Raw genomic sequence first — 18,377 nt, 5'->3', positions numbered from 1 at the left:
ACAGCATCACTCAAGTCCATGTGCATCAGCTTGGTATCCACGGTATGATGGGCTTTCCAGCCTGCCTCGATCTGTCCCACTTGATTCTCAGGCTTTCTGACAGCTTTCTTGGCTACATCTCGGGTATTTCGAATATTTCCCTGAGGCAAAACTGCAGTGTGTCATATGGCTGGAACCAGGTACCCCAAAAAACAACTGCCGGACCAATTCTCAGGTAACCATTTATATGCTTTCTTACCACACACAAAATAACAATCCTCTACCTTAGTAGTTACTTTACTACGAAATGGCTGCCCTGCATGAAACATTTTGCTATCTATTACAGACAGTTGCTTAAAAAGAACAGGATTACACTGCACTTCATCAATAGTCTTGTGCATGGACTCAAGAAATGAGTCATAATTTGAATTACAAACTGTATCCATTCTGTTTGCTTTGGTATAACATTTGTAATGTACAGTCACATTGCACCTGCTCCAACCCACTTGAATTGTGTCATTCTTATAAAAATATACAATTCCCTTTTGTGTCACAGGCAAATACAGTGCTACATAATCATGTGCTCTGATAGCTAGAGTCTCATAAACCAAATTTTCCCAGGTCTCATTGACCCCTAGAGGGACTGCAGTCATTAATAACCCCCCCCTGTATGCTGTTGGCATGGCTGTGCAAATCCAGCAATTCGAAACATTAAAAGTCTCAGCATACACACGTGTAATTGCCTGATAAGTGTTAAAGTTCGGGTGCCAGTCCATGGTCGGCTCATCACGTTTATTCAGTTCAGCTGGTGTGGCCGAAAAAAGGATGGGCCACAGCAAAAAGATTATTGTTGTCAGTACAATTAACAGGACAACTATGCAATACTTCTGGGGTTGTTCTGCATTCCTGTTTGCTCTAGATTCTGTCATGTTTAGTCTTTCTGTGAAACAGCAAGATTTTTATCTAGCTCAAAGTTTTTGCAAAGTTTGCAGTGTGTCAAATGGATCCAAGAGGATTTCTCACCGATCTTGACTACTGTGGGTGTCGACAAGAGGACCTGGTAAGGTCCCTCCCACTTTGGCGAGTTCCAATTCTTCCGCTTGACAATCTTCACCCAGACCCAGTCGCCTGGGGCTACTGTCGCTTCCAATGGTTGATTTGGCTCTTTACCTGAAACAGAAGACTGCAAAAGATGTTTAGAGTTCAGCATACATCCCATATATCTTGCTAGTGTACAGTCTGCTTCCTGGTCCATGGGCATGAGAAATTTCCACTGAGGGGATAGTATGCCCTCCCAAATATTATCTCAAAAGGAGTCAATCCTTTTGCATTTGGAACAGTTCTCATGCTCAACAGTGCCAGGGGCAGGCAGTACACCCAATTCTTTTGTGTATCTGACATCAACTTCCTAAGCTTGTTCTTTAAAATCCCATTGCGCCTCTCCACCAACCCTGCAGATTGAGGATGATATGCACAATGTTTTTTTTAAAGAAATTCCAAAATATCTACTGAGTTGCTGTATAGTTTCATTTACGAAATGTGTGCCATTGTCACTTTAGATCCTTTCCGGTATACCAAATCTGGGAATAATCTCTTTAACCAGAGCCTTTGCAACTGTAGCTGCATCTGGATTTTTAGTCAGAAAAGCTTCCACCCATTTGGAAAACATATCTACAATGACAAGGCAGTAACATTTATTTTCACATTTACTCAATTCTATGTAATCCATACAAATAGTATGAAATGGATACAGTGGTGTAGGAAAACTCCCTTGCTTGGGGTTTAACGCCCCCCTGTGCATGATATTTTTTACAAGTGTGGCATGATAAACAACATTTTTTTTGTATAGTTTGTAAATCCGTATGTAGTGAATACCCGGTTGACTAACTGTACCATCCCCCCTCTTGAGACATGGCATTGCCCATGGCTCAACAAAGCTGCATATCTAAACAAATTAGATGGCAATATTGGTTTTTCTTCTTTGGAGATGTACAGTCCTTCCTTGAGGAGTGCTCCCCGCCTTACCCACTTTTGTTTTTCTGCCTGTGTAGTAAGTGTTTGCATTGTTGTTAACATGTCTAAGTCTAAACTCTCAGAAGGTTGTAATTCCTCGTTCAAAAGAAATGCTTCTGAGGCTGCTTGCTTTGCAGCTGTGTCAGCTCTAGCATTGCCTTTTGAAATCCTGTCTTGTTGCTTGGTATGAGCTATGCATTTACAAATAGCTACTTTCTGAGGTAACTGAATTGATTCTAACAAATCTAAAATAAACTGTGCATGATTAATCGGTTTGCCCGTAGATGTCACCATACCTCGATTTTTCCACTGTTGTGCAAAAACATGTACAGTAGAGAAAGCATACTGGCTGTCTGTAAAAATGTTCACACATTTACCCTTTGCTAAGGTACATGCTAGTGTCAAGGCAATCAACTCTGCTGCTTGTGCAGATAAGCCATGTGGTAAAGGCTTTGCTTCTATAATTGCAGTATCAGAAACTACTGCATATCCTGTTAGGTTCCATCCTGTAGGACCCTTTCTGCATGAGCCGTCCACGTAATATGTCACCTCGGCATCATCCAAGGGAACATCCATGAGGTCTTTTCTGGGCAGTGTCTTTTGCTCAATTACCTGCAGGCAGCTGTGTGATGTGTCATCTGCAGGAGTTGGGAGCAAGGAAGATGGATTCAAAGTTGTACAACGTTCAATTGTCATGTGAGGTTGGCTCAACAAGATAGTCATACAGGATAGATGCCTAGCAGGGGAAAGATATGCTACCTTCTCTTGCAGTAAAATAATCGCGACTGCATGAGGCACTCTCAATGTGAGAGGGTGGAATAATACTACTGAGGCTGAAGCCTGCACTGCCATTGCGGCTGCAACTACTGCTTGTACACAGTGGGGCAAAGGCCGCACCACTGGGTCCAGTTGTGATGAATAGTAAGCAATGGGGCGTTGCTTGTCCCCATGCTGTTGTGTCAATACTGATGTCATATAAACTTGCTTACAATCTACGGTTTGGAAGAAACGTTTATGATAGTTTGGTAATCCTAAAACCAATGAGGATGCTATCAACTGTTTCAGTTTACAGAAAGCTAATTCTGCTTCTGGTGTCCATTGTTTCAAATCTTGTGCTGCCATAGGCTTCTGAAAAATCAGGTTGGTTAACGGTGGAGATTCCAAAGCATAGTTTGGGATCCAGCTCAGACAAATATTATTTGTACCAAGAAAGGACATAATTTCCTTCTTGGTTGTGGGTTTTGGTGCTTGTAAGATTGCTATTTTTCTGTCTTCATCTAATTTCCTACCCTCTTTGGATATTACATATCCAAGGTACATAACTTGTTTTCTCCAAAGCTGCAATTTTTATTTGCTTACTTTGTGTCCTTCAGTGGCTAAGAATTTCAATAATGCTATAGTGTCTTCCTTACAATCTCGCTGGGTGGGGGCTGCCAGCAGGATGTCATCAACATAAAGTAAAATCTGACTACCTTTTGGTGGGGTATACCCCGCCAAGTTACTTGCCATCTCTTGTGAGAATATCGTTGGACTTTCACAATATCCCTGTGGTAGTCACGTATATGTATGCCATTTCCCCTGAAATGTAAATGCAAACCAATACTGGCTGTCAGGGTGAATCGGTATTGAAAAGAACGCATTGCTAATATCTACCACAGTAAAATATTTTTGTTGAGGCTTTAGATCATTTAATAGGGTGTGTGGATCTGGCACCGTGGGTGCCCTTGATATTACTGCATCATTTACAGCTTGCAAATCTTGGAATATACGCCATTCTCCACTTGCTTTTTTAACCAGGAATAAGGGTGTGTTACATGGTGAATCAAGAGATTCCACCAGTATTCCTTCCTTAAGTAAAGCTGCTATGATAGGTTTAATACCTGCTTCTGCATCTTTTCTTAAGGGGTACTGCCTTTTTTCTGGTCTAAATGCTGACTTTGGCGTGATGGTAACTGGTCCTGCTGTACAAATAAGTCCTACATCTGATTTTCCTGTTGATCAGAGAGTCTCTGGTATGTCTAATAAAGCTTTTTCTTCTTCTTCTAATAAGAGTGCTTCTCAGCTGTCCCTGCTTGACTGCAAGTGTACAGATGGGTGTGTCTGTGTTATCCAATTCAATTTCTGTCTTTGTACTCCTTGTTCTGACAGTTCTGACTCTGTCTGCTTTTCCCATTTTGTGACTTTTTCTCCTAGATTTGCCCATTTCATACTCTTGTCCTTAGTTAAACTAACATGTGGTAATCGATTTGATTTATACAGTGCAAAGAACTCCTGGGGCAATGAACAGCTAACTACACTGTTCCCTTTCATGTCCCAGTACAGATTACACAATACTAATCTGTTTGCATGTTTTTAAACAATTCTTGCTCATATTCTTTGTCAGGTCCTGGTGTATTACAATAATAGAGTACAGTGCAACAGATGTTCATAGGTTCATAGGTTCATACTAGGCTATCTGCCCTAGGGCATTTATAAGCCTAGCCAGAATGTGTTTGGCTTTCGCCACCCATTTTAAATTTATTTTGCTATGCCCTTTTTCAAGGTTAGTATACTGTGCCTCTATCTAACAGTGACACAGAAGTGATACCCGGGGTAAACCTATGATCTCCCATCCACTCATCAAGATTCCTCTTGAAGAGAGTCAATGAGGGACTCTGCCTAATCTGGACTGGGATTTTATTCCAGAGTGAAGGGAGCCTCTGGGTTATGAATCTGTCCCTCCAGCATGTCCTATTTATTTCAGTGCTGAGGTTCAAGTCTCTCGAGCACGTAGCTCGATGGGATTTGGATTTTCTGAGGTGCAGCATGTCCATTAATTCCGGGTTGGACATGGCTTTATACATCAGGCACAGATCGCCTCTGAACAGGCGGTATGTCACTGAGTAGAGCTGGAGTTTCTTTAACCGGGCAGCATATGGCATCTGTTTGAGCCCTTTGATTCTCTTGTTGAGGTACTTTTGGGGTCTTTCCAGTTGCTGCAGGTGTCTGGTAAGGTACATCCCAAAAGGGACATTGTACTCAATTATGGGCCTGATGAGGGATGAGTAAAGAGGCACGAAGACCTCCCCTGATCTAGATGTGAATCCCTTCATGATTAGGTGGGCTATATAAAATGTTTTTCTAACCACTTTAGCCATGTGGTTGTCAAATGAGAGATTGCTATCAACTTGGGTCCCCAGGTCCCTAATTACTTCTTCTGTACTTAATGGATTACCACCTATGTGGTAATTTGTGGGCACTTTGTTTTTGCCAAAGGGGATGACTATACACTTTTGGCATTTAGCTTGAGGCCATGGCTCTGGCACCAGTTGTCTGTTTCTATGAGGCCCTTTTGGAGGATGCTTGTGTCGGCTGGAGAGTCGATTATGGCGCCCAGTTTGCAGTCATCTGTGAACTTGGTCAGCCACAGTCCTTCCGTGTTGGCCTGTACCTCCGAGAAATATATACCGAACAAGAGAGGTCCCAGGACTGAGCCTTGTGGGACACCACTTGTAACTGGTTTGGAGTCTGACATGGCTCCAGCAATTCTAACCATGTGGGTTCTGTCCTTGAGCCAGTTTGCAATCCATCTAGTGAAATAGGGGTTTATATTTAAGCTGGTGAGCTTATCTATAATGCCCGAGTGGGGAATTCTATCGAAGGCTTTTGCTAGGTCCAGGTAGGCTGTGTGGACCACCTTCCCCTCGTCAATGGCCTTGGTGACTGTTTCAAAGAAATCAACCAGGTTTAAGAGGCAGGATCTGCCCTTAACAAAGCCGAACTGAGTAGGATCCAGTGTCTGTAGGTCCCCAATATCTTTATTTATGAGGTCCATGATGATCCTTTCCATAGCTTTGCAGACCAAGCTAGTCAGGCTTATGGGGCGATAGTTTCTAGGATCCGTTGAGGCACCACCTTTATGGAGATGGACCACTGTTGCTGTACGCCACTCTTTGTGCACATATCCTGTAGTAAGGCTGAGAATGAACAGTAGTTTTATGCTTGGGTTTAGCTCTTCTTGGAGTTCATGTAGGACGCAGCCCAGGACACCGTCTGGTCCCATTGATGCTGTGTTTTTTTGCTTTGGAGAGGGCGGCTCTTACCTGATCCATCTGTCACTATCTCTCTCTCACATACATAGCATATCTATCTATATATGTATTTTCAAATAGATATATACCTATTTATATAGCTATATATATATATATATATATATATATATATATATATATATATATATATATATAAAACATACATCTCAGTCTCTCCCCATATATCTACATAACACATATACATACACACACACACAGCTACATTTACAGTGGGCTGATAATGTGAAATACTACTCCAACATAAAGGATATATGACAACATGCTTCTGTAAAGTACACTGACCTTGTTTCCATGTTTGCTTCTCTTGTTGATGGATAGTAGTTAGTACTGATAGGTCAGAAGCACCTCATAGTTACCATGGCACTGATACCTCACCTTTACTGATTGACATACACAGTGCATATTTGGTGTTAGTGCAGTTTGTAAATATCACTACACATTATGAGCAGCTAATAGATGAGTGGACCTGTGATATCATGATGACTTTTCTTTGGGGGTATGGGCAATCTACCAACCAGCTCACCTAAATCCACACACACACACACACACACACACACACACACACACACACACACACACGCATACACACACACACACACACACACACGCGCTCGCGTGCGCTGGCGCACACATGTGCACACACATACATACCCCTGCATACCTCTCAACCTCTAAAAGTAAGAAATCTGGACAAAGCCTAAATAAAAGGGGGACAAAGGACCACAAATAGGGACAATTTTTAAATATACCTCTTACAAACTTAGAAAGTTGACAGAATACATGATTAGCCATGAGGCGAGGCAAAGACCTAGCGGTTGTCATGATTGGTTGAGATCCATGGAGAACGTAATTCAATTGCATTGGTGGACCTAACTTTATTCTAATTGGTCTTTGGGTCAGGAGATGATGAATGTCATTTGATTGAAGTGGGCCAGTGTGGATAGATCTAGGTCTATGGGTTGTGCCAGCATGTAGCCGTGGTGTTCTCTGGTTGGTTTTAGGATGGTACCAATCAGCTTGGGTATGGAAAAGGCATTGTGGTCCAGACTGGAGGGGAAGGGGGCAGAGGAATGAAGGAGGGTGAGCATGTTGGGTGGAGCTGCAGACTATGGGCCTGTTGATCTAGTGGCTGTTGGGGCTAGCTATAGATATTTAAAATAGTAATGGCATGAAATTGCTTGGCCTCTGAGCAGTCCATGTGAAAGAGTGGGAGGTCTTTTGGATGTGGTTATGAAGCCGTAGCCAGTTTTAAGTAAAAACAAGTTGGAGCAAGTTTGGTATGGTATGATAAAAAATAAAATAACTGCCAGTATTTAAGTAAATACATGTCTTAAAACCTTGGAAGTTTTTAGAGTTAGTTCCTATCGATGCTATCCTTGCATGGGAACAAATGAGAACAAATTATATGATTTGGTTACTGTAAGAATTAAAATGGTTGACTAAGAAATGAGCTAAGACATGAATTATATATAGGGCTCATACATACATAAATGTATAAATGTGGAAATGACTGATGAGTCCAGAACCTTGTCCATATTGACAACTTGGAAGCAGCCAAATGGAAATATTATGTTACCAGTTCAGGTTAATGATTATCAGAGCAATGCTATCCCAGGAGGAACAGTATAAATATTTTATTTTATTGAAAAACCTAGCTCAATGTGTATACAGAATGATGGTTATGAATGGGGTGGGTGGCTGAGTGGGAAGTGGGAACTATTAAAAATGGAACTGAAAACATATGAATCGGTAATGGATACAGAAAAAAAAAAACACTAATTACCAGTAAAAAGTTGGTGAACTTTCTAACGTGAAGATAAAAACAAGATATCTGAATAAGCTATGGGGTAAAATTGAGTATAACAACTAGATTTTGATATGAGTAGCAAATGAACCATTCAATTTCAGAATAATCAAAAGAATAATCATTTAAACAATTCATTTAAAATGTTGAGTTAATCTTGGTCAATGTGCCCTTCGGTAACGATTTGATGTGATACCTCGGGTGCTACCCATAACATATAAGCATATAACTACATAAATACAGGTAAATACAGAAAGAAGGAATAAAGTATAATAATAACAGTAAAATCAGCTTTTCATGTGTTGAAGGAAGCACACACCTTCTTTCAAGAGACAATAATGAAATTTGGTTTTCCATAACCTCGTGTGCTACTCAGTCTCGCATTAAACTGAGTTTTCGGGCAAAATCAGTCTGGAGTGGCCTGTTTCACCATAATATGGAGCGCTTTCCCAGTCTGCTTCATCAGATCTGTCTGCTATAACATTGAGGTTTAAAAAAAAATATATATATATATATATATATATATATATAAACCAAACTATATCTAGCATTAATAACCAAAAAATTAAAATAAGAATAAGACTAAAGTAAACTAAAGTAAACTAAATTAATAAACCTATAACTAACATTGAAACTAAATCATAATAAGAAGTAGTAGGAATTATGTCAGCCTTAAACAGACATAACGAGAACCTGGAGATATTAAAACCTGTAAAATTAGTCTGATGGTTAATAGCCATAGCCAGTAAGCATGGTGGCGGATTTTCCAGAGGTTCAGTACACTGGTGATGGAAATTGTGGTATTTAAGCCAGAAGACTAGGCGGCATGGAGTCGGATTTGCCATTCTAGCTTCTTTTCCAGCTGGTCATTATATCCTCCTTGGAAATCTTCCCAAATCAATCTTTTCAGTACATGGAAGGTGAAGGTCCTATGTCCTGGCCTGTTCAGGCTATGGTTAGCAAGTTCATTGAGAGGGTTTTTCTGCTTTATATCTGTAAGGTTTCTTGTGATATGGGTTTTAAGTTTGTTTATCATCTTGCCAACATAGAAGGCAGCACAGTGGTCACATTGTGCTCTGTATACAACACTTTGGGTTGAGCAGTTGTAGGCACCATGTCTGTGGTACAATTTGTTGGTATTTGGACAGAAAAAGGACTCCTTGTTCTCATATAGTGGCAGTATGAACATGTGGGTGGTCTGCAGCTGTATGTTCCTCGCTGCTGGTCTTGTGTCTGTTCATCTATTCTGTAAGCTTGTTCGAGGTAGTCCCTAAGGTTTCTGTTCCTGTGGATATTAAATTTTGGTTTCTTTGGGATAACCTGGTTTAATGCTGGGTTGTTTCTCAGAATAACTCAATTGCAACTCTTGTTGCAGTTCATTGAGTATGACAGTGTCATGGAGAGATCGAAGGGGTTATTTATGCTGTTATTCCTTTTTGTTCCGTTTCCTTCCCAAGCTGAAGGAAAGTCTGTGTCATTGTGTTTATCTTCTGACATCGGTTTAAATATGTTTTTGATGAAGGTATGACTGAATCCATGTGCTTGAAAATCTTTCTCGAGGTCGAATAGGTTTTTTGTAAAATCGGAGATTTCCCTGGACACTCTTGAATACTGGATTTCATTGTGATTTGATCATGTTCTTTTCTGTGATTAAAGGGTGCATACTATGATGGTGGAGTAAAAGAGTCACTCATGTAGGTTTTCTATAAAGGTTATTCAACAAACTGCTATTGCTTGTATTTTTGCTGATGGTCAGGTCAAGGAAGATGGCCTTTTCTTTATCATGGGTGTTAGTTAATTTTAGAAAACCAATTGATTTGTCCATATGTTCATAAAAGTCCAACAACTCATTTTCTGGTACATTCCAGATAATAAAAATATTGTCTATTTATCTGAAATAGCATGCCAGGTACCTAAAATATGGGGAGTTACAGATAGCTGCCCTCTCCCACTTTCCCAAAGCTGTGTTTGCTAGACTTGGCACCATGGCAGCCCCCATTGCTATGCCCTTTTTCTGCCTATAAAACTTCCTGTTAAATTTGAAATAGCTGTTCTCTATCAGTACTTTGAGTAATCTGCTTGTGGTTTCTGTTGAAATGTTAAATCCATTTGAATATCTTACAAGGGATTCTGTAACAGCTTTAATGCAATAATCATATGGAAGCATCGTGTAGAGTGCTTCCACATCGATCGTTACTAGGTTTGCATTTTCATTGACATTAATGTCCTTTATTCTTCTTAGGAGGTCTCCAGTGTTGAGTATAAATGAATCATTACTTTCACCTAGGGGCCTGAATGTCACTTCAAGAAAAAGGGACAGGGCCTCTGTGATTCTACCCCTGTTCATGATCACCAGCGGTAAGGGGGGTCTTGGATGTTCTTATGTTACTTCGGGATACCAAAAAAGTTGGGTATCCAAGGGTCAGTAGTACTGATAAAATCCAAGACTCTGTCATCTAAGAGTCCCTCTTTGTTCCGATCCTGGAATTCCAGTAGGATATTTTTGTATGCCGCTTTTACTAGGTAAAGATCACAGTTTTCCTAAAACACGTTGTTGCTTAACATGTATTTAATTTTTGAGTTGTAACTTGCTGTGTCTGTGACTAGTATCTCTCCACCTTTCAATGCTTTCATGACCCTTCTTGTGGGGTCGGAACATAGGGTTTTTAGTGCTTTCAGTTCCAGAGGTTTCATGTTGAAAATACATCTTTTGTTTTGTTTTTTGTTTTTATAAGGATCTTTCCAATATCAGCCTCGCATTTTGTTTCAATAGCAGTGGTGGAGGAGTGCGGAGGAGCACAAAAGTTGCTTGGACATTTTCAGGTCTCTTTGGGTTAGTTACCATCGGGTTTTGATTTGTCTGAGAAGAACATTTTTAGATATTTTTTTTTAATATAGAGTTATGAGGTCTATGAGTGTCTGAAACGTATCGCTCCTTCTGGCCAGAATAAATGTCAGACCTTTTTCAAGGACTTCAATTTTGGTTGCCATTAATAGTTTTCTGGAGTGGTTCCATATTTTGTTTCTTGATGGTTGTTCTTGTATGATATCCATTCCGGTAGGTTCGATGGGGGGACCCGCAGATGTTTTAAGTTTCTCTTTCCTCTCCATGTCCTGTCTTTCTGGTGCATGGACCAGAATGGGGATTTGGTCAGTTTTGCATCGTATTTCTCCTTTTTGTGTAAGATCTGTGGGTTGTGATGAGTTATCGTCATTTTTTGATCGTCGTGTAATTGCTTGTCTATTGTCAGGTCCAGTCTCGGTGAAACCCAGCTGAACTGAAAATCCTGTAGCTTTTGTCTAGGGCTATATGTGTTCTGAGTGATGGTGTTGGTAGGATCCCCACTGTTTGTTAGCTCTCGTGTTAACTTGGTCAGTATTTAACACTGTTATTTCAGGCAATACTGGAAGGCTGGGGCTGGGGTTGCCACCTTTTTCATTGCTCTTTAGACTTGAGGGATCATAAAAAAGTTGTACATTGGCCTTTGTCTTGTTTGAGGTCCTTTAAGATATTACTTTGTTTTTGTACCCTAGTTTGTTGTGAAAGGATTTGACTCTGCTCAGTATTCCTTGAAGGTCGTCCAGGTTATTAGCTTCCATTCGAGGTTCAAGCCTGCTCAGGAGATCTCTTTGTTTGCTTAGAGTATTTGATTGTGTCTTAGTAAGAGTTCCATCAGCTTAAGGCTAGTGTCATTTAGGAATCTGTTCCATTCTTTGTAGATGTCATCATCCATTCTCCTTATGCTCAATTTCTTGTGGATTTTGAGTCCTTTGGGGATGACTCCCAAATCCAGACAAGTTTTAAGATAAAGTTCCTCCCATTGAAGGCTTTTATAACTTTTTTGGTTAATTTCTAGTTCAGTTAGGGCTTTGTTATTCTCTCCAATAAATCCAAAGAAAACATTCCCAACACGAACCATTACGGGAACTACTACAATGTTGTAGATCAATGTCTCAGAGCTTGGGGTCCTTGTGTATATAGAATACTTCCTCTAGGGGAGTCAGAGCCTGTCGTTGAGTGATAATACACAAACTGGACTGAGCTTATTTACTCTTGATCTACATGCCTTTAAATGGTACATGTTCGAACTATTAAACAAACTCAGAGAAAATAAATCCAAGCTGAAGGATGTTAAACTTATGAGTTACAATCCATACTTAGAAAGCCAAATGATTAAGTCCATGTCTTGTAGAAAAATATTCATTTATTTATTGCACGCCAGATAAGTGCTTTATTATTACCAGAAAAAGTTTGTGCTTTTATACTCTTTTAGACTCGTTGGAACCGTAACCATATTCAGTAAAAAAAAAAGAAAAAAAAATAATAAAGCCATTCAGTAAAAACATATAACTCAAGCCATACGTAAACTATTTGATTGATTAAAAATGAAAAGAGGGGCTGTTGCTTGGAGAACTGTGATACCTTATCTGCCATGAGTCTAGGCAGAGACCTAGCGGTTGTCATGATTGGTTGAGACCCGTGGAGAATGTAATTTGATTTGTGTATGGAAGGGTATGATATGATTTGCAAAGTGGTGGAGAGTGGCTTCCATTGCCGAGTGTAAAGTAAAAACCTCCAGAGTAAGTGCATTGGTGGACCTAAGTTTATTCTAATTGGTCTTTGGGTCATCAGTGTCATTGGACTGAAGTTGGCCAGTGTGGATAGAGCTAGGTCTATGGGATGGGACGGAATGTAGCTGTGGTGTTCTCTGGATGGTTTCAGAAGGTTTAGCTGCTAAGCTTTATGAGTTGCGTTTGCCAAAATATCTGTTTGCAATGTGTAGCTGGCCACTCTCTCTCTCTCTCATTTAAATGCAACATGTGCTTATTTGTATGAACAGAGCATTTCACTTTGTGTAATGGTAGAATCACACTACTGATGTTATGGAAGGTTTCTATGAAGTGCACTGTCTTGCTGCTTTCATGTATTTTAGATAGGAAAAGGTACAAGAGTGAATGAGGCATTGGTCTTGCCTTAGAACTCACATAAAAAGGAAGCACCACACTAGTCATGTCACAGAAAATACTGGAAGACAGAAGTGATGTAATATGTCTTATGTTGCCAGCATATGGTGCTCAGTAACCCTTACTCAGTCTTTCACACTATACGAGCTGTTTGCCAGGAGCAAATAAATTGTTAATCACAGGAACTATGCTTTTCTAACCACTTGTGCTTAAGTAGGAAACTCCCAAATATATCATATTTCTTTCAATAGCTGCTAAACATGCTAAAATTTCCATTTTGAGAAGAAATCTTAATGCACATTTTCTATGACTTCATAGATAACTTAGAGAGAAGAGTTTTGTTTGTTTCCTGTGAGATATGAAGTTTATTTCTAGATTTCCTTTTTCATGGTTGTAGCTGTCCAAGTCATTGATGCCTGTAAGCCTGGGTCATCTCTGATCAGTGCTCCTCCCCATTTGTGCCTAAATGAGACTGCCATTCACTGCTTGATAAACTATACCTCCAGTATCTCTAATAACTTTGTCATGTTACTCATCCACATCGTTACACAATGGCAAATGTACACAAACTGCTCACACAAATCTAGAATAAGCAAGCTAACTTAAGGCCTTCACCAGCCTCACCAACAACTGGCTCATCTTCCAGTTATGTACATGAAATTAACAACCTGGGATAGATGTAGAGCAGTAAGGCCTTCACCAACATCCTCCAGTCATGTAAGTGAAATTGAGAATCTGGAATAGATGTGATACAGTAAGGCCTTCATCTTCATCCTTCAGTCACATATGTGAAATCAGCAGCCTGGGATAGAGGTGGTAAAAAAGGCCTTCATCTATCTGCATCACAAAGCCAGCTAATGACTATTCAGTTTTAATGAAATAAGATATTTCAGAAGTGTGTTACAGTAAACTGACCTGTTTTCATCCATTTTGCAAGAATGAAACAGTAATCTAATTGCTTTAGTTAGCAGGTCATGTGAAAAGAATTAAGCTAGGCATTCTCTAAAGTCTCTGAAAGAATAAATTTACTTACCACACTTATTTTCTTAATTCCTGTAACTGCTATTAAGAAATAAGCACAGCAAGTTAGATGTTAGCATAACTCTTAACAACACTGGCATTATCTGTAAGCCAGCAGAGTGAACCAGAACAGACAGAAGTAGCATTGTATACCATTATATCTAGCATCTTACATATAGGACATTTCAGAAGAGGTAAAATAGCAGTTTTCTTCCATTACCAAATGATTGTTACCGAAATAAAAACTACTGTGGACCATTCCAAATCTGTGTTCATATTTCCATGTTACCAAATTAACCTGACTAAAGTCACAATCTTAGATATTGTAGAACACAGTCTGCTAACACATTCAACATTTTACATTTAGTACTACGGTAAATGTGTCATACCATGATCTCTCTCCAACTTCACATCATTTTGTACTTACTGTAAATAGTATGCACATTTTTTCACAGATGTATGTCAGCAAGTAACACTAATATTTCTGTTATGCAAGTTTGTCATTGTAATATGTTTCTTCATTTGCATCAAGTTTTCTACCTACATTTAAACCAACTTAAAAATTCACTGAGGTAGTAATACAATGAATGCCAGTCCACACATAATCAATATTCCTGTCCTTTTTTCTAGGAGTGCGACATAAAGTGCTGCCCAGAAAACTAGGAATGCTCCCTCACAGATTCAAAACAATTTAAATTCAGAGCAAAATGTCATGGCAAGGTGCAGTAACTCTCAGAATGCTTGCATGTTCAGCAAAAGGTTTTCCCCAGAGCAGGGATTGTTTTAGAACCTTATCTGTGTTCATATTTCTGTGTCATCAAATTAACCTGACTAAAGTCGCAATCTTAGATATTGTAGAACACTGTCTGCTATCACATTCAATTTCTAGTTGTTGAATAACAACCTCAACATCTAAGAAATAATTTTTGGTCAGGAACAAATAAAGCTAGAGAGATGAAGCATGTACACACCGCCTCCTTTTATTTACTACTTTAAATCAGGGAGAAAAATGACATTATGCGTTAAATTTCATATGTGAGAATTATAATGCAATGATCAACTTGCCCTGCGTAACCAAGAGAGCAGAGCTTTTAAATGATCGCCTTCAGGATTGTAAACAAATTTACTTTACACCATGGCTCCAGTGTCATCAATCATATAACTTATTTTTTCATATCTGATTTCAATGCATTGTCTAAGGGAGAACACAGCATTGTGCACAAGTGAAAAAATTAGGAATGTGGGGGTTGGAGGTTAGGGGTGGGGGTAATAAAAATATGGCTGCTTATAGAAATTTGTAAATACAGGAGTTGATAATGCCTACCATGGATAAGAGAGATAGGCATAGATGAGTTGAAGAACTCGATGATGATAATTATTTGATATAACATTTCAAAGGTATGTCATGTTCTACTAAATGAAAAAAATTCTACAGTGCATTTATTATGCTCTGCAATGGTAATGCAGGCGGTGCGTAGAAGGGATGCAGGATACTGTCTTGTATATAACAATGCTCAAATAAGTACTTTTGTTGTGGCATCTTTGTTAAGCAATGATGTGCATATTACAATGTTTAAACATATAACGTAATGCATTCTTTTTCTAGTCTGTAACACCAAACACTCCTGTAAAATTATTGCATTACATTTCAGTACCAGTTTTTCTTGGTTTACTGCTGCATTTGCATTGGTTAGATTTTAATAACATTTATTGTGATTGTACAACTACAACAATAAATTCAGTGACACTGTTTTATTTTCTGAGATATATACTTCTTTGTTAAATACATCATTTGTTCATTATTATAAATGTTATCTAAATGGTATTGCCATTTAAATATTTATGTTTTATGTTTTCCAGCACACTAAGCCATTATACCATGGAAAGGTTGGTTGTATGTATGCTGATGCTCACCATGTCAGTGAGAAGTCAAGTTTGCCCAAAGCGATGTGTATGCCAGAACCTGTCTCCATCCCTTGCCATTCTCTGTGACAAGACTGGTTTATTGTTTGTGCCAACGGTCATTGACCGGAAAACTGTAGAGCTAAGACTAACAGATAATTTCATTACTTCTGTGAAGCGGAAAGACTTTACCAACATGACCAGCCTCCTACAGCTAACATTATCAAGAAACACCATTAGTCAAATCATGCCTTATACATTTGCAGACTTGAAAGGATTACGGGCCTTGCATTTGGATAATAACAGGCTGGTGTCTATAGGTGATGATCATTTTAGAGGATTAATGAATCTGCGGCATTTAATTTTAAGTAACAACCAATTACAATATATTTCTCCTGGAGCATTTGATAACTTTATTAGTACATTGGAAGACCTAGATTTATCATATAACAATTTAGTTAACATTCCATGGGAAACCATAGGGAGGTTGACAAATGTCAACACACTAAACATGGACCATAATCTTATTGAACATGTCTCTGAAGGAGTTTTCTCCAACCTCCTCAAACTTGCTCGATTGGATATGACATCCAACAAACTCAAGAAAATTCCCCCTGATCCACTTTTTATGAGGATCCCTGTTTATGCTAAATCCAAAGGATCTCCAACATCTTCATTGGTTCTCAGCTTTGGTGGAAACCCATTACACTGTAACTGTGAATTGCTTTGGCTTAGGAGGCTGACGAGAGAAGATGATCTTGAAACATGTGCTTCACCTCCAGATCTATTTGCTAAATACTTCTGGACTATACCAGAGGATGAGTTTGTCTGTGACCCTCCAATTATTACACGGCATTCAAATAATATTGTTGTGATGGAAGGGGAAGGAGCATCTCTCAAGTGTAAAGCAATCGGAGATCCAGCTCCAAGTATCCACTGGGTGTCACCAGAGGGTAAGCTAGTATCTAACTCATCCAGAACGGTCTCCTTTGAAAATGGTACTCTTGAGCTCCACATCTCCACAGTTAAAGACAATGGAGCTTTCACCTGCATTGCTTCAAATGCTGCTGGTGAAGCTACAGCTAATGTTGACTTAACTGTGAATCCTCTCCCACACCTTGCAAATCGCACAAATCTTGTCAAAGAACCTGAAACAGGACCCTCCGATATTCTTACTCCAGTCAAGTCAGGACCACCCCCAAATGCAAATGAGACTAAAGTGCAGCCAAACAAGAAAGTTGTTGCAGCAGAGTTAACATCTACCACAGCTCTAATTCGCTGGCATCAGGATCGACACATTCCTGGGATCCGTATGTTTCAAATACAGTATAATAGTTCATCTGATGATACACTGGTATATAGGTAAGCAATAACCAAATTAAAGGGAAACTGTTTTATGACTTTGATAGTGCATTGTCTTTCATGCAAATAATATAAACATCAAAGCAGTTTTGAAATTTAATTTCCATTTCAGATTGAAATAAAAACAGCCAAATTAGAAACAACTTTTTTGATCTAGCTAGTGCTACTTTTTGGGAAAAGAAACTAAAATTGACTGAATGAAAGTATATTCTGTGATCCTTGATATTTTTAAAAATTTTTTTACAAAAATATAAAGGTTTTTTTCATCAACGATTAGGATATTAACATTGGATGAACATATACCATAGTAATTATTTTGCTTACATTAGTGTTTAACAAAGACAGGTTTAAACATTTTACTTACATGTACATCTGTTTTCTTAATTCTGGCATAATCTTTGAGAAAGCCCAGGATAATATAATTTTCTCACTAGCATTTAGAGAAGAAAATGCCGACATACTTTACAACAGAATGCAATGTCCTTGTGATGGTAAGATGAACATATCAAATCTGTAGGCTTTATTTTGCAGCAAATTCCTCCGATCACTTTATATTAGCAAAGGGAACAGGGACTGGAACTGGTGAATCTGGTAATGTTGGAGGCCTCAAAAGCATTGCAATACCATAGACTGTTCTATTATTTGTTGAGCTGTATCATATTTTATGCATAAGTGATTCCTTAACTTGCATGTTACATGAATGAAATATATTAACATGTCAGTGCAAAAGACATGTTGCCTTGTCATTTTACACTATTATGTCATGAATATTTTGCACAAGAACGTCATGTAATGTGATGCTGTTTTATTCTTAATACTAGTGTACTACTGGAAAGATGAACAACTGTGTATGAATTCATTACAAACCATACTTATACCTATCAATGCAGCAATAGCAGCTACATTACTGAATCAAACAAGTTCTTTGCCTCCTTTTTTATCTTATCGCAGATGTTTTTACATGATGTGCAGTGTGTAACCATTTTCTTAGCTGCTAGTGAATTTTCGGAAACATTCTGCCTACTATTGCATTCAGTATCATACCACATTGCTCTCATCTGCTTAGTTCTATAATCAGAAACAAATCCAGGAATAATCATGAAAGACTTTTTAAAATATTAGCACAATTAACCTGAAATTGACAGAAAAGGTAATTGTCAACAAAAGTGCATTTTCTGAAGAAAATATATCTATAACTCCATTGATTGCCATCATTTATTAATTGCACTGCACAACCACTT

The 18,377-nt window shown here is 38.8% G+C and overlaps 1 protein-coding gene across 2 annotated transcripts in view; it reads left to right on the top strand.

Moving 5' to 3' along the window:
* Positions 1 to 18,377, top strand: part of LOC122792207 (leucine-rich repeat and fibronectin type III domain-containing protein 1-like protein) — a 2,814,387-nt gene that overhangs the window by 2,232,379 nt on the left and 563,631 nt on the right. For both annotated transcript variants that reach the window (XM_044059954.1, XM_044059944.1), the window contains exon 7: positions 15,733 to 17,136. In XM_044059954.1, the coding sequence (XP_043915889.1) occupies positions 15,752 to 17,136 (1,385 nt within the window). In that variant the 5' untranslated portion in view covers positions 15,733 to 15,751. The remainder of the gene's footprint in view (positions 1 to 15,732; positions 17,137 to 18,377) is intronic.

The sequence above is a fragment of the Protopterus annectens genome, chromosome 1.part0, assembly GCF_019279795.1.
Source record: "Protopterus annectens isolate FY-2018-M chromosome 1.part0, PAN1.0, whole genome shotgun sequence".
NCBI lineage: Eukaryota > Metazoa > Chordata > Ceratodontiformes > Protopteridae > Protopterus > Protopterus annectens.
The sequence above is the reverse complement of the archived record's forward strand: the minus strand, read 5'-3'. Positions and strand labels throughout refer to the sequence as shown.